Source organism: Carcharodon carcharias, chromosome 1, assembly GCF_017639515.1.
Source record: "Carcharodon carcharias isolate sCarCar2 chromosome 1, sCarCar2.pri, whole genome shotgun sequence".
NCBI lineage: Eukaryota > Metazoa > Chordata > Chondrichthyes > Lamniformes > Lamnidae > Carcharodon > Carcharodon carcharias.
Genome location: NC_054467.1, coordinates 59,392,020 through 59,407,026, shown reverse-complemented (window position 1 = coordinate 59,407,026; position 15,007 = coordinate 59,392,020). Strand labels below are relative to the sequence as shown.

The following is a 15,007-nucleotide window of genomic DNA, read 5'->3' as shown; positions in this document are numbered from 1 at the left end:
ATGCGTATAGTTATTCTTATCTGGCCTTTTAGAATAAACAGCTCTATTAAAGTAGCAGAAAAGGTAGAATTACATTAAAGTTCTATCAGCGCTCATTTAATTCTGCCCCCTTGAGCATCTTCAATTTTAAGGGTTACACCATTGGTGGCTGTGGTTTCAGCTGTCTAGGCCTTAAGATCTGAAATTCCGCCCCTACCCTTCCCTGCTTTTTACTTCACTTTTCTCCTTTAAGTTACTCCTTACAACCAGCCTATATGATCAAACTTTTGGTCATCTGATCTAACATCTCCTTATGTGACCTGGTGTCATTGTTTGTTTTATAATGCTCCTGTGAAGCATCTTGGGTTATTTTATTCCATTAAAGGTGCTATATAAATCTAAGCAGCTGTTGTTGCTAATGTCATTCACAGTAATTTCCAGGGTAAAGTGTTCAGTTTTAGCTAAAACGTGAATGATTAAAGAAATAATTTTCAATAATGTACTCCGAGTTGCCATCTGCTGTAAAGCTTATCAGATATTTAGGTACAAACTCCCCATGATTTTAATATAAATGAATATAATAATCAGAATGGGCAATACCTGAAATCTTGATACCCAGCAGGGTGTGGGTGGAGTTGTGAGTTCAGTGTTGGGCACATAATTTTAATACCCCTTAACTGAATTGAGGTTCAAAGAGAATTGCAAAAATAAACAGCCTTGACAAATCCGGATGCAAATATATTTTTTGTGTACATGTATATCAGTAAGATTTGCTTTATGTGTTTTATTAATTCAACTTGACATTGTGGATCTTTGTTTAAAGCAGGCAGCTGAACATTGTATGTTAAGATTTATTGCAGCAGAGCTACAACTGAGATAGTCATGAGACTGAGCCATATACTTGGCTTGTTCTGTTCCAGCTCTCTCTATTCAGTTAAGAAATTAGGGACTCGCCTAAGTTAGCTGCATTTGTTAACCAGTAACACAATACGGTGTGAGACCAACCAGCATTTCACCCCTAGAAAAGACCACAGTGCAGCATTACTGGTGCACGCGCACCTCATCACAGAACCTGTTGACCAGCCTGAACATACTGTAATGAGTTAATAATAATTTGGATTCAAAAAAGATGGCACCACCTAGCATAAGGTTGATGACTAATATGAGATTATAAAGTGTTACCACTTCATCAGAGTTCCATGAGCTTTATTGGTTTGCAGCCAGTAAAGTTCTCACTACTTTCAATCCTTACTGAACGCTCCAAGCCTTCAGTTATGTTGGTCAATCAAGAGAACCCCTGAGAAAATTCCCAACACAAGTTTCATTGCACCATTTCTAACTCTTTCGAACCTCAAATCAATATAACTCCTTACCTCCCTAACTCTCCCTTCCCGACAACCATCATGCTTTAAGATCCCAAGTTTGTTGCACCTAACTACTATTTAATTTACCTTCCCTTCCCCTAAGACTTTCATCTTGGAGGTCCCTTATAGTTTAAGCCTTGGCCCAGAATTGTTAATAATAAAGGATAGGTTCAATGGAATAATGTCTCTAAACTGATCCAACACACAAACTGTGGCTCCTCTGGTTTCTCCTGAAACAGTCAGAAAGTGACTAGTTGAAAGTAAAAGTATGAACTTCAGCCTCTTATTGTAACAGTTTTTATTTGTATAGCAGTTTTAGTTCGATATTGAGGTTAACAAACCATTTAATGACATCAACTGATGCAATGTGAATGGTTGTGCTGTCACCAGGAATGGATCTCCCAGAGCAGGAGTTCAGTATGTGGGCAATGGTCTGACTTGAATGGCCACAGTCACAATTTGAGCTGTTCCTCATATTCCACTCGTGGAACAAGTGGCCACATTTTCCCCGGCCCTTCCTCAAGCAGATGAGATTTTCCATGGAAGGTTGAAACCTGGGACTTGACCACTCGGGTCATTTACCAGATTGTGGTTGATAATGTTCTCAGTTAACAAGGAAGTGTGTCATTAGGAGGCGGGGCTGTCATCAGTTTGTAGTGTGGGGAGTGTGTTCCAATAGGGACTACAGGACTTCAGTTGAGTGTGTAGGGTTTCTTTGAGGGCCTATGTCAATGGTAATGATTTGCTAGCTGTCAGCCAGTAGTGTTCTTTGAGGAGGATGATCAGGAGGTTCAATGTGTGCTAGCACAGGAACCAACTCGAGCTGTGTTCCATCCCAGAAATAACCCTCGTGGCTTCCCAGAGGGGGATATATACCATGTTAGTGTGGCAGCTCCTGAGCCAGGCTGAGGAGCAGTACTCCCCTGTTAGGTAGACCAGGGCAAGTGAAGTGGCAAGTGGTGTGTTGGCTCTGCTGCCTCAGGTGATAGTCGCCAGGCTTCATATAAGATTCACTTTTGTCTTGGCCTTGGTTCCAGTGTTCTGGAAGTGTTGCTGGTAGATCAATGTATGTCAAGAGGGATGCCTGGATATGTTGGCATTGGGTCATGAGCAACTGGTTAACGTAGTTGAGTCTGGAGGATCCTATTTACATTGATGCACAATCAAAGCCTGCGTTTTCCTAAACCAGCTCAGTCATTCCTTCACAATTCATCTAGAATGACCCTATTGAACGCTGAAGTTAATTTTATGGAAGAACAGGGGACCTCAAGCTCACTTGGCTGTACATTGTGGCTTAATTAGCCATCTACCCACTATTCCATCCTAAATAATCTGTAGCATTAGAATCAAACTGGAATAAGGTCTGTCTGGAATTGACTGTGCACTGTTATTCATGTGTCTTTGGACGAGTAAAAGGAAACCGATCAAGGCTATTCCTTCATATTGCCACTATATCCACTAACAATTGGACTGAAAATATGTTCTATCTTGATTTAAATTTATTTGAATTTCATGCAGGAGATTACATAACAGAGACTGATGTATAAACTTGATGATTGCTGTCTTTTAAGAATGTTTGACAAAAAAAGTACACTGTTCCATTGAATTTATACAATCAATGATTATTGGCACCATCTTCAAAATATTATACTAAATGTGGCTATTTTTATTTGAACAGTATATTTGAATTTCTTCTCTGTTTGTGCCCAGAGACACATGTAACTTGGGCACAAATCAACTATCTGACTTAAAAGATCGCAGAATGTTGGATGTAATGAGTTGAAACTTTAATTTTCGTGCTTAAAAGAAGGGGAATACATGGTGTGAATCCAGTGTTGTTCTATGTTTCTTTTTGTTCAGTTTTACATTCTGGCATATTTAATGAGATTGCAAGAAATATGAGTAGGACTGAATATCAGCAGAATGGATGAAGAATATGGTGCATATCTGGGTCCAACTTCCTTTTGCGCCCATGGAGGGAACTTCAGGCCATTAAAGGCAACTTATGTTCTTCATATTGTGATTAAGTAAATTTAAACATTATTTTTAATTTTGCAGGTTTCCAAGGAAAGGGATTCACTCTGAAGCATTGATTATGCTTCAGGGTGCTTATGGATCTCAGTGGGTTAAGTTTCACAGTTCCTCTCCTCTTCATCGTTGTTAATTTTATTTCTGTTTGACTTGTAGGTTCTGAACCTAGTCCAGTCGTATGTCACACTTCGCGTGCCTCTTTTCGTCTCCTATGTCTTCCACTCTCCTGCTGCTGTTGGTGGCTGGCAGCACTTTGACCTGCAATCTGAACTGAAGCTCACTTTTGTGTATGATACCGCCATCTTGTGGAAGGATGGTATCGGTAGCCCCCCTGAGGCAGAACTACAAGGTATTTTATAAGAAAATCTGGTTCAATAGTTGCTTGGATTACAGAGTACCCATACTCACAACCTTTTTGAGGAACTCTTACATTCAGATTTGTTTGTAAGCCTGCCCTAGACTGAATAGTTTTGAATCGAAACACACTATGTTCAGGAATCCACTCCAGTATTGTCAGGATTGCTAGTTTTGGGTGTACAGCTGGTTCAGTTCCAGCTGTTTCTTGGCTGAGGATGGTCAAGTTTATAATGCCTATATCTATTTTAAAGCAAACTGCTGCCTCCAACATGTAATAATAGGGAGGACAAGTCAATACTGATATGTAAAACATAATCATCAAAAGAAAAAATTGAACAGGCCCCACCCTGGAGTTTCTGCTCTTTGACATGTTGAAGTTTGGGCGGAAAGGACTTTTTCCTATATAGAACAAGACTGAATTACTGCTGCCTTTGAATTGTCTCAAACGCTGCTTCTCATTCCAATGAAGAATTGTGATCACAGCCAGTCTGCCTCTGATTTGCATGAAATGCTCATTTGAGATTAAAGCATTACCATTTGTGTGGGGATGTGGTAATAAACAGCCAGCAGCATCACACCAGTACAAACGTTCATAAATAGAGCTGCAAATCTAACCATCCACCTAAAAACCCTCCCTATAATGCATCCAACAAAACAACTCTCTGGTGCATATTGATAAATTTGAAGAAACAAGTCTAAAATACTGACTTTTTCAGGAAGTCACCTTGATCTTATTATAGGATTAAATACACAAGATTTAGGACAAAGAACAGGAGAAACGTTTTGCACAGAGGCTTGTGAGCAAAGACTGGGTCAACATTTCGATGATTGAAGGAAGAAGGAATAAAAGGATATGGACAGACAGGCACATGGGATTCAGGACTATTGCTCAGGTGGAGGTTAAACAGCAACATAGACTGACTGGGCCAAACAGCCTACTTCTGTGTTACAATTTCTTCATAACTTCTACATAATATGCTAAACCAGTCCTTCCAGCCATTGCACTGCAGGACTCTCAACTTGTCCCGTGTGATAAGATTGTGCTGCTCTAGACTTTATATCTGCTATGAGTGGACATTTTACAAAATACTAAAATGCTCTTGTTTTACCTTTTATTTTGTTAAATCTATTCGTTAAAAAGTTGTTATGATGGCCTCAATACCATTGTTATACAGATCACGTCACTGGGTCAAAGAGCCTTGTCAAGCAGTTGCCAAAGTAACACTGACACTTTAAAGACTAAGGAAGGTGATAATGCAAAACAGGTCGTAATGCAAAACAGGCAATAAGGAATTGGCAATCCATTTTATATCCTGCCCAATTTTCATCTTTACTGAACTAAATGGAAAAGAAAATTGAAGGGAGTTGTGAGTGGGCGACTGATTCACTATTGCCTGGTTTGTGCTGCCACTGGAGATTAGCTTCCAACATCTGACATCATGGGTTGGAACATGCTGAAAGAATAGGACGATTTCAACAACATAGAGAAAGAAAATGAGTAAAAAATTAACTATAAGTTAACTTTGGAAGCTTGGTATTTTTTGGAGACTTAGTAGAGAAGATATAATACTGAACATGCAATATCTTACTTTAAACATATTCTATCAGAAACTTGTACTTAATATGGTTCCAATGGTAATAGAATTAAGTTTAAACAGGTTAATGTCTGAATTTTGCATGAGTGCATTATGTTTCCATAAGAGTTTACGAATTCCAATTGTGTTATTCCTTCCTTATTAATTACTAGTGAGTGATATCTGGTCTTCCCTCTACAGACAGTGTTATGCCTTCCCTCATATCTCCTGTTTAGATTTGGCTATTTATTTTCATTTACTTGTAGCCAGAACATTTTTTTTCATCATTCTCAGGATATAGGTATTATTGGCAAAGCCAGCATTTATTACCAGTCTTGAGATGGCAGTGGTGAGTCTGCTTACTCAACTATTGCAATCTGTGTGGTGAAAATGTTTCCACAATGTTGCTAGGGAGGGAGTTCCGGGATTTGGACCCAGCGACGATTTTTGTGTTTAGAATACAGGTTTCTCTTACACAATAACATTTCGTCCAGCTAAGTAGAGTAGGAAATATTACTGTGAGTGTCAACAATGGCTCAGTCGGTAACGCTCTTATTTGAGTTTTGGGGTCTGACACTTTGTAGTGTAAGTTGTATATATGGAAGAATCTAACTGATTTGACATTGTACCTTCAAATCAATTGACTGAAGCTACTGCCGTCAAATCATAATGGCACAGAGGAAGCCATTCAGCCCATCAAGTCCATGGCAGCTCTCTGTTGAAAAATCCAGTCAGTCCCATTTCCCCACTGTATGACAATAGTCCTGAAGGTGACTGCCCTCAAGTTCCCATTCAATTCCCTTCTGAAATCATTGACCGTTTTCACCCCCACCACTTTGTAGGTAGTGAGTTCAATCTAGACAATCTAGCAACTGTCAAACAATAGATTATTTAAAGAAAGATAACTGCAGAGGAGGGAGGGTATTCAGCTCAGCTAGTGTGTAAATAGAAACAAAACAATTATCTGCGAAAACCAAGATTCTGCTTTTTAAAAGCTGTAAAAGGCAAGGAAAGATGGCTCCAACGATAATAGAAACTGTTAACAAAAACATTAAAGAATTCTGCCTGTATTGTACAAGGGAACTGAAGAAAACAGAGTGAATAAAGCACTTGACTAATAATCCTTTAGATTAGTCAGTTCCTTAGTAGAATACAGACTAATTCAATTATTACTTTAATATGATTGTGTGATATCGCTTCCTAAGATCTGGAAACTTGAATGAGGACCTGGATTGTTTGGACTACTTTGTGCAGGTTCCTTGTATCCAACCAGCATGAGGATCAATGAAGAAGGGCGACTGGTGGTAAATTTCAAGACGGAGGTTCGATTCAGAGGCCAGTTTGTTATGTCTCACCCAGGTACATAACAGAATTTCTATTAGTGGTAAATCCCCTGCGGAGACATGTGTTATTGATTCCACAAACAAGCCAACATATGGCTGAGTTACATGATGTGAGATGCTGACTGTTTCTGTGTGATTGGCAGCCTGGAACATTCAGATTCAAACCGACATGAGAGTGCACACAGTTCAAACAGATCCTTGAATTCAACAATGTCACTCACATGAAGAAAATTCTCTGCCATGAATCTGTTTCATTGTCACAAATAATGTATCTGTTAAATCTTCTCATTATGGAGAATATGGGAAAATGTTAGACGAGTATGATTAACAAGCACTTTGCTGACACATAAGAACGAAACAAATCCTCCAATTAACTTACTGTAATCACTTCAGAAACAATTTTAAGTAATGAAGTCTTGTTTACCCTGGTATTTGTGTATCGCTGAAACAAGATACATGCTGAACCTTTTCGTCACTCATCAGGACAGTTACAAGAATATCAAACGTAAAGAGAACAATCATTTATATTTCATGAGAAGAGATTGCTGATTGTTTGTCAAGTGAACTCTGTTTGGGGAATGCACCAGTTAACTAATGACAGACAGGTAACTGCCAAGCTTTGTTAAAATTCAAACCAGACAGGTTGACTCTGACTGGTCAAGGCATTGCCTGGCGAAAGAACCAGGGAATGACTGTCTCCTGTTTTGTTCTCATGAAACATGTGTACATGCTCTTTCTGTCTGCAAAGAACAGGGCTCTGTGTTTTAATATTTGTAGCTTCAAGCACGCTTAAGAATTCCACACTGCGAGCCCAGTGGATTGTCTTAAATTGGTTGTCAGTGTAATTCTTATCATACTCCGGATTGATTATCACAGAATCACATCTAATGTTGGACACTGTGTTGTGAGATTTGTGAACAACCGAAGGGACATGTTGTTTGATACTATCCACCAGTCTTTGGGACATATGGCATCACTGGCGCTGGAATTCTTATACCACATTACTCATTTGTGTGATAAGCAGAACCTCTTTATGGCTTGACGGCAGCATCCTGTTAGTGACACTCTTTCTTATGAAGTAGAAATTCTTGTTCCATTTACATTTGGTATTCTTGCAAATGCCCTAATGAGAGCAAGATGAAAAGCTTTGACATGTGTCTTTTTTCATTGATACTCAAGTTCTGTACTACCAAACGACTATTTGAATAGCTACTGGTACTTGTATTAATTCCCTAAAAAAATGGCCAGACAAAAGAAACTGATCCTCAATCCTTGTGTCCTACTTAAGTTTTGTCTGCATGTGCACTTATCTTTACATTTCTACTTTTTACTAATAGTGATTGAAGTAATATCTGCACTGCTTTGTGTTCCAGGTACCTCGTTGGCATCAATGGTAATGTCTGCTGATCACCCTGGCCTCACGTTCACACTCAGTCTTGTGCGCAGTGAGCCAACCTACAACCAGCCAACACAGCAGTGGAGTTTCATCTCTGATTTTGCTGTAAGCTTATGACGTTAACTCATTGGTATACTCTTTCCCACATCTTGACTCCCTTACGTTCTCCTCACTATGTTCCTGCCTTCATGGTTTGAATGCTGCCAATGTCTCACAGCTACTCAATGTCTCAAATTTCAAAATTTAAAATTCCACCCTTGTGTTTAAATCATTTGTTCCCCTATGAACTCTTTGCTTTTCTGACTTCAGGACCTTTTCTATCCCACCCACTCTTGACCCCACCCTTGACAGCCGTGTCTTCAATCACATGAGGCCAACACTTTACCTTCTTTGGCTTGGCGTTCATTTTTTCCTTATGGCTTAGTGAAGCGTCTCAAAACTTTTTTCTACATTCCAGCTGCTTAGATAAATGTAAGATATTATTGTTGCATTAGTTAACAAGCATTAGGCACCATTGCAGGCGATAACCTTCAGGGTGTGTACCTGACAGGACTGCTGTTTCATTAAGATTGAGCATATTAGAATCCACTTCTTATTGTTATTAGGGGAGTTTTACTGATGTTTTGGAGATTGCATTCCACGATTCTTCTCACTGACTTTAAAAGACAGAAGCAGGAATAGACCATTCAGTCCATTTGAGCCTGTCCTGTCATTCTATACAATCCTTGCTGATCTTCTACCCCAACTCCACTTTCCTGCCTGCTCCCCATATCCCTCGATTCCCTAAGCAACCAAAAATCTATTGATCTCAGTCTTGAATATACTCAATGATGGAGCATCCACAACCCTCTGGGGTAGACAATTCTAAAAATTCACAACTCTCTAAGTGAAGAAATTTCTCCTCTTCGCAGTCTTAAGAGACTGTGCCCCCATGTTCTAGCTTCCTCAGCCAGGGGAAATGCCTTCTCCATGTCTACCCTCTTAAAATTCTTGTATGTTTCAATGAAATCACCTGGCATTCTTCTGAACTCCAGCGAATATAGACCCAATTTATTCAGCTTCTCATCATAGGACCACCCCCTCACCCCAGGAACCAATGTAGTGAACTTTCGCTGTATATCATTCCTTAGATATGGATACCAATACTGTGCACAGTACTCTGAATGTGGTCTCCCCAAAGCCCTATATAATTGTGGCAAAACTTGCTTATTCTTCTACTCCAATCCCCTTGCAATAAAGACAAACATACCATTTGCCTTCCTAGTTGTTTGCTGTACCTGCACATTAACTTTCTGTGTTCCTTGTACAAGTACACCCAAATCTCTCTGACCATCAACATTTAAAAGTTTTATATCTTTTAAAAAATATTCTGTTTTTCTATTCTTACTACCAAACTGAATAGGTGCCAACTTGAAAATGTCCCATTTATCCCTATTCTCTGCTTCCTGTCTGTTAATCCTCTATCCATGCTAATATAATTACACCCAATTCCATGAATGCTTACCTTATGTATTAACTTTTGTGTGGCACATTATCGAAAGCCTTCTGGAAATCCGAGAGTACTACACCCACTGTCCTCCTTTTTCAACCCTCCTTGATACATCTAATAATCTCTAATAACTTTGTCAAACATGATTTCCGTATTGTAAAACCATGCCGGGCAGAATTTTCTGTGCCTTTAGCATCAAGCATCATGGGCATGCGCGGACAATATGGCAGGAAGACTGAAAATCGGTTTCACAATGTTGTGAAGCCAGTTTACAATCACCTGCTGCACCCCGCAAAAGCCACTGCATGCCGGGAACTTCATTTTAATACATCTGCATAACATTATAAGCCCAATTCACTGGAATCATGTCCCCACACTGGATCATCAGCACACACCAACGTGTTTCACAACAGCACTTATTAGGTGTGCACCTGGCGAGCTGCACTTCGAGGGGAACTCTGAGGTGAGTGCCCACTAACATTGTGCAGCACTCATGAGGGTCGCCTGTTGGACCTCAAGGTTAAGACACATTCAGGTGAGGGCACAGGCAAGGCACATTTCCTGGCTGGCTGACAGTGCGGTGCCGGGGCAAGGCTGCCCTGTGATTGAGGTGATCTGGGGGGCGTGGTGGGGGGGCTGCAAGGGCGGTACTGCGGTTGGTGCTAGCACACAAGCACATACAGGGATTGAGGGGGGAGGGGAGCAGCCACGCATTAGGGAAATCTTGTATAAAGTGATCATTCCTCTGCAGCTGAGACAGTTCAGATGCGGCTACATTGACATGTGTGGAGTTGGGCCTCTAGCTTATCTGTCCACTCAAGCAATGCAGAGGCAAGAAAGTGTCAAAGTGCTCCAGAGCTTTTTAGCCCCTTGGGCACAGTCTGCAAACTAATAAGTGTTTTAGTAGACTGCAGAACAGTTGGACGACTGGGCACGTTGTACAATCTCCTTGCTAAAGCTGGCCATGGAGCAGTCACTGGTGGAGGTGCTCCCAGCCCCTTGCAATGTCATCATTCAGGTTTGGACCAGTCTCCCCCATGGTTCAAGCTAACAGCGCAGCCTTGCAGCGTGGGTTAGGAGAATGCTTATGCCTGAGCTGAGAGCTCAGCACGCAGCCCAGTGGGCAAAGCTGCTGCCAATTGGTCAGATGGACTGGGGCGGAGGTGGGTGGGGTTTTGGGCAGCCATGCAGCATACTAAACTCTGGCCATCTAAGTGGTAGCCAGCACTGTCTGGGATGTGTAAAGGGGCCTTCAGACTTAAGCAAGAGAGGTTCTTAGTGCACCCATGCTAACCCACGCAACTCTCTCTTCCATCCTGCAGGAGGAGTATATCACGAGCAGGGATCCTGGTGAACTAACTGTATGCCTCATGGTTTATAGAGAGCAGAGACAAAGGAGAAGAGATTGACTGAGGTGCCTGGCTGGGCAGAGGGAGGAGCAGCACCCTCAGGAGGAAGCGGCAGTTGGGGCTCCCATGCATGCCGCTGAAGAGCCACAGCGAGCCAACGCTAGTCAGCGTCTAGCAAGATCCAGGGCCTGTAGACAGCGCTCGTAATTCCTACAGATGACCAAGAACCAGTGTTGCCGAAGGCTGTGCATATCTAGAGAACTGGTCGGTCTCATCTGCCACCTGCTGCAGGATTTGGCGCCACGGGGACATGGAGGGCATCCACTGCCTGTGACCATGACAGTGACCATGGTCTCCAGGCACAAGTGCAACCATGAGATCACAGACGCCATCTTTGCAAAGGCACACAACTTTGTGCATTTTGCCTGGGACCAGGAAAACCAGGAAGCAAGCACGCTGGGATTTGCCCAGATCTCAGGTTTCCCACAGGTACAGGGTGCGATCGAACTCAGATCCGTTGAAATGCTGGCGCTATCACCTCAGCCTGAAGGCAGACGGATTCCTCCATGGTGCCTTGCAATCTGAGGAGTGCAGCGGACATCCCTTCCTGATGTTCCCGAGCTTGTCTTTGCAGCTCCAGCAATCGAGGTATGACTGAGCCCAGAGGCTCGTCATCTGACTCAGACTCAGCCTCAGCAACATTCTGGCCTCCAGCAGCCCTCCGAGTGCCGGACACCTGGAAAATCCCAGCCACTGCCTGCTATGGATCAGAAAGTGTGATGTGCTCACCAGTTTGTAACCCTGAGACTACCCTGAAGCTAGGTCCTACCGAAGTGTGTGTCTCTGTGCTGGTGGAGGGTGTGGGTGAGTGCTGTGATGGGACTTCAATTAGGGTTTCTGCAGATTCCTCTTCTGAGGTGTCTTTGAGGTTTGATTGGACGCCCTGGGTCATGGACTCTATTGGCTGTTTGGCAGATGTGCCTGTGAAAGCAAGGGGAGATAATTAGTGCATGGCAGTGGCCTGTGAAAGAGGACACATCACTCACAGTGTGGTTATCTGATGGATGTTGCACTGCTGGATCCTCACTTGGCGGAGCAGCGCCAACCTCACCGTCAGCACAGGAACACTGCAGATCCTCACCGACCAGCTGGGTGATTCTATTTGCAAACTCGTGAGGACCTTGATTTTAGGCATCCCTCCACTAGTCTGCAGCCTCTCCCTCCAGCTTTTCCTGCATAAATAGAGATGGAGGGAGTGTAAGCAGGATGCCTGCCAGGCCAGGTGATAAGTAAGCCTGGCCTGTGTGGGTGGTGAGTGGTCCCATGGATGGGATGAGGACAATGACGGTGTGTGTGAGAGAGTGAATGGTGATGTCCCTTGAGCTGGCAGTGAGTGAGGTCTCTGTGGATGTGTGATGGGTTTGTGAGTGTGTGAGTTGAGAGTGATGAGAAGAGTAACTTACCCTGGCAGAACAGAGGAGATCATTCATCCTCTTGCAGCACTGGGTGGCTGTCCTCCTTTGCAGGGCATTGGCGCTGACCACTGCTGCCACCGCCTCCCAAGCCAGATTGGTGAGGTTGCTGCCTATCCTGCGGCCAGAGCGGGGGTAGAGGACATCATGGTGGGCCTCCATCGTGTTCAAAAGGCACTCGAGGGATGCAACATTAAACCAGGGTGGGGGCTGCAGTCTTCTTGCCTTCGGGACAATGTCTTCTTTGCAGCAGTCCTGGGCTGGAAGCACTGAGAGGTGCTCGTGTGGCTGCACTTTAACTATGGTGCCCAGCATGAGGAAGTGGCGAAGTGATAGCATGGCAGGCGAATCAGAGGCTGCCCACCAGTGAAATGATGTGTTTCCTGGGAATACATGGTTAGTGAGGCGGGATTGGGATGATACAGCGTGAGAAGCCGCCACTCGGCCGGCAGGTAAAACATTCTTTTCCCTGCCTGCTGCTGCACTTAGTGCAAATCTGAGAGAATTCCATCTGTTGACTTTTGCTGACAGTACAATGATTTTCAAAGTGGATTATTAAACTGTCCTTAATAATATAGTCCAGCGTTTTCCCAATGACTGATGTCAGGCTAACTGGTCTGTCGTTCTCTGATTTCTCTCACTCTCTGTCCTTTCTTGAGTAGCGTTATTACAACTGCTGATCTGCTATTCTAGAATCTAAGGAATTTTGGAAAATCATAACCAGTGCATCCAATTTCTCTGCAATTTCTCCTCTTTTAGAACCCACACATATCGGCCATCAGGTTCTGGGGATTTGTTGGATTTTTGCCTCTTGGTTTCTCCAATACTTTTTCTCTGCCGATATTAATTACCTGAGGTTCCTCACTCTTATTAGCCCTGTCTGGTATGTGAATTGTATCTTTTACGATGAAGATGGGCACAAAGGGCCAGATTTTCAATTGCCAGCAGTGGGAGGAAAGGGTGTGACCTTGATTTGAAAGTCTCTGTCTCCAGTTTGCACTGGGAGCTGGGGTGTCCAGAGCTGCCACACAACCAATTAAATGGCTGTTAATCTCATGTGGGAGCCAATTGAAAGGCCTCACTGTGCAGCTTGGGATTTTAATCATCAGGCACAGGGAACAGTAGTATCTGGAAGATGTCAGGGCGAACCTGGTGTGTACACAGTCGGGAGCCATCAGGGTTACTGGAGGCACTGGTGAAACATATAAGCGATGGGCAATCAGACTCAGCTGCTCAGCCAGTGGCACAGAGTTGTCATGGCTGGTGCTGAGTGGCATGTTTTTCTCACTAGTGAAAGGTTGGACTCCTGAGATGGGTATCAGGTGATGCTCCTTCCTCACTGTCATCCCACATGTAGGGTGGCTGATATCTCATTGATCTGTCTGGGCTCTCGCTCTGACAATGTGAGTGAGCAGTACGGGCACTCAGTCTGCTGAGCTTGTGTGCACACTGCTGTCTACAGATTTAGAGGCCTGTCACCCAGGTGCCACTCACTACTCACCTTCCTAGACCTTATGAGGTCATTGAAGCGCTTGCTGCACTGGACCCACATCATCCTGGTGACACTGCGGCTGCTCGCCTTCTCCTGTACCCTTTCAGTCTCCTGGTGACACTGCGGCTGCTCACCTTCTCCTCCTCCTCCAGCCGTACCCTTTCAGTCTCCTGGTCACACTGTGGCTGCTCACCTTCTCTTCCTCCTCCAGCCGTACCCTTTCAGTCTCCTGGTGACACTGCGGCTGCTCACCTTCTCTTCCTCCTCCAGCCGTACCCTTTCAGTCTCCTGGTCACACTGTGGCTGCTCACCTTCTCTTCCTCCTCCAGCCGTACCCTTTCAGTCTCCTGGTGACACTGCGGCTGCTCACCTTCTCCTCCTCCTCCAGCCGTACCCTTTCAGTCTCCTGGTGACACTGTGGCTGTTCACCTTCTCCTCCTCCTCCAGCTGTACCCTTTCAGTCTCCTGGTCACACTGCGGCTGCTCACCTTCTCCTCCTGCAGCTGTACCCTTTCAGTCTCCTGAAGGGGTGGGTTTCTCTGGCCAGATTCTGGGAAGGAAACCTGCTGCCTCTCAGCCACAGCCTCGGTGAAAACCCCAGGAAGGCATCTAAAAATCTGAGGGCTGCTCAATTTTTGAGCCACGCGTTTAATTATCTAATCTGTTTGACTCTATGCCTGTGTGCACAGGGCTGAGTTGACAAGCCAGAGGCTTTTGCCTTTGAAGTTCTGTGTTTTCATTTGGACCCTAATTCTTCAAATTCTCTCAACAGGACATCGTTCCTCATTCTGCCTGTGTCATTGGTTTCTGAACCATGACAACTGGATCCTTATCCTCCTGCTCCCAGTTTGTCACCAGCAGCAAGCTGTCCTTCACCCTGACATCAGGCAGGCAACAAAACCTTCCGAACGCCCACTCATGGCTGTAGAGAACAATTTCTACCTCCCTGACTATACTGTCCCCTTTCACTACCACATTCCTTTTCACTCCCTGCAGTTGAATGACTTCCTGCACCATGGTACTTTCGTCTGTTTGCCTATCCAGTCTGCAGTCCTTATTTTCACCCACACAGCTAGCAAGTACCTGGTATCTGCTGGTCAAAGTCAAGGGCCAAAGTTCCTCCATCGCTACATCCTGAGTCCCTATACCTGCCTAACTCAT

At 43.8% G+C, this 15,007-nt stretch overlaps 1 protein-coding gene across 1 annotated transcript in view; it reads left to right on the top strand.

The window, feature by feature from the left end:
• The window catches only part of frem3 (Fras1 related extracellular matrix 3), a 417,152-nt gene that overhangs the window by 390,134 nt on the left and 12,011 nt on the right, over positions 1 to 15,007 (top strand). Inside the window, exons 17-19 of the mRNA XM_041178465.1 lie at positions 3,531 to 3,723; positions 6,560 to 6,664; positions 8,022 to 8,149. Of these exons, the coding sequence (XP_041034399.1) occupies positions 3,531 to 3,723; positions 6,560 to 6,664; positions 8,022 to 8,149 (426 nt within the window). The remainder of the gene's footprint in view (positions 1 to 3,530; positions 3,724 to 6,559; positions 6,665 to 8,021; positions 8,150 to 15,007) is intronic.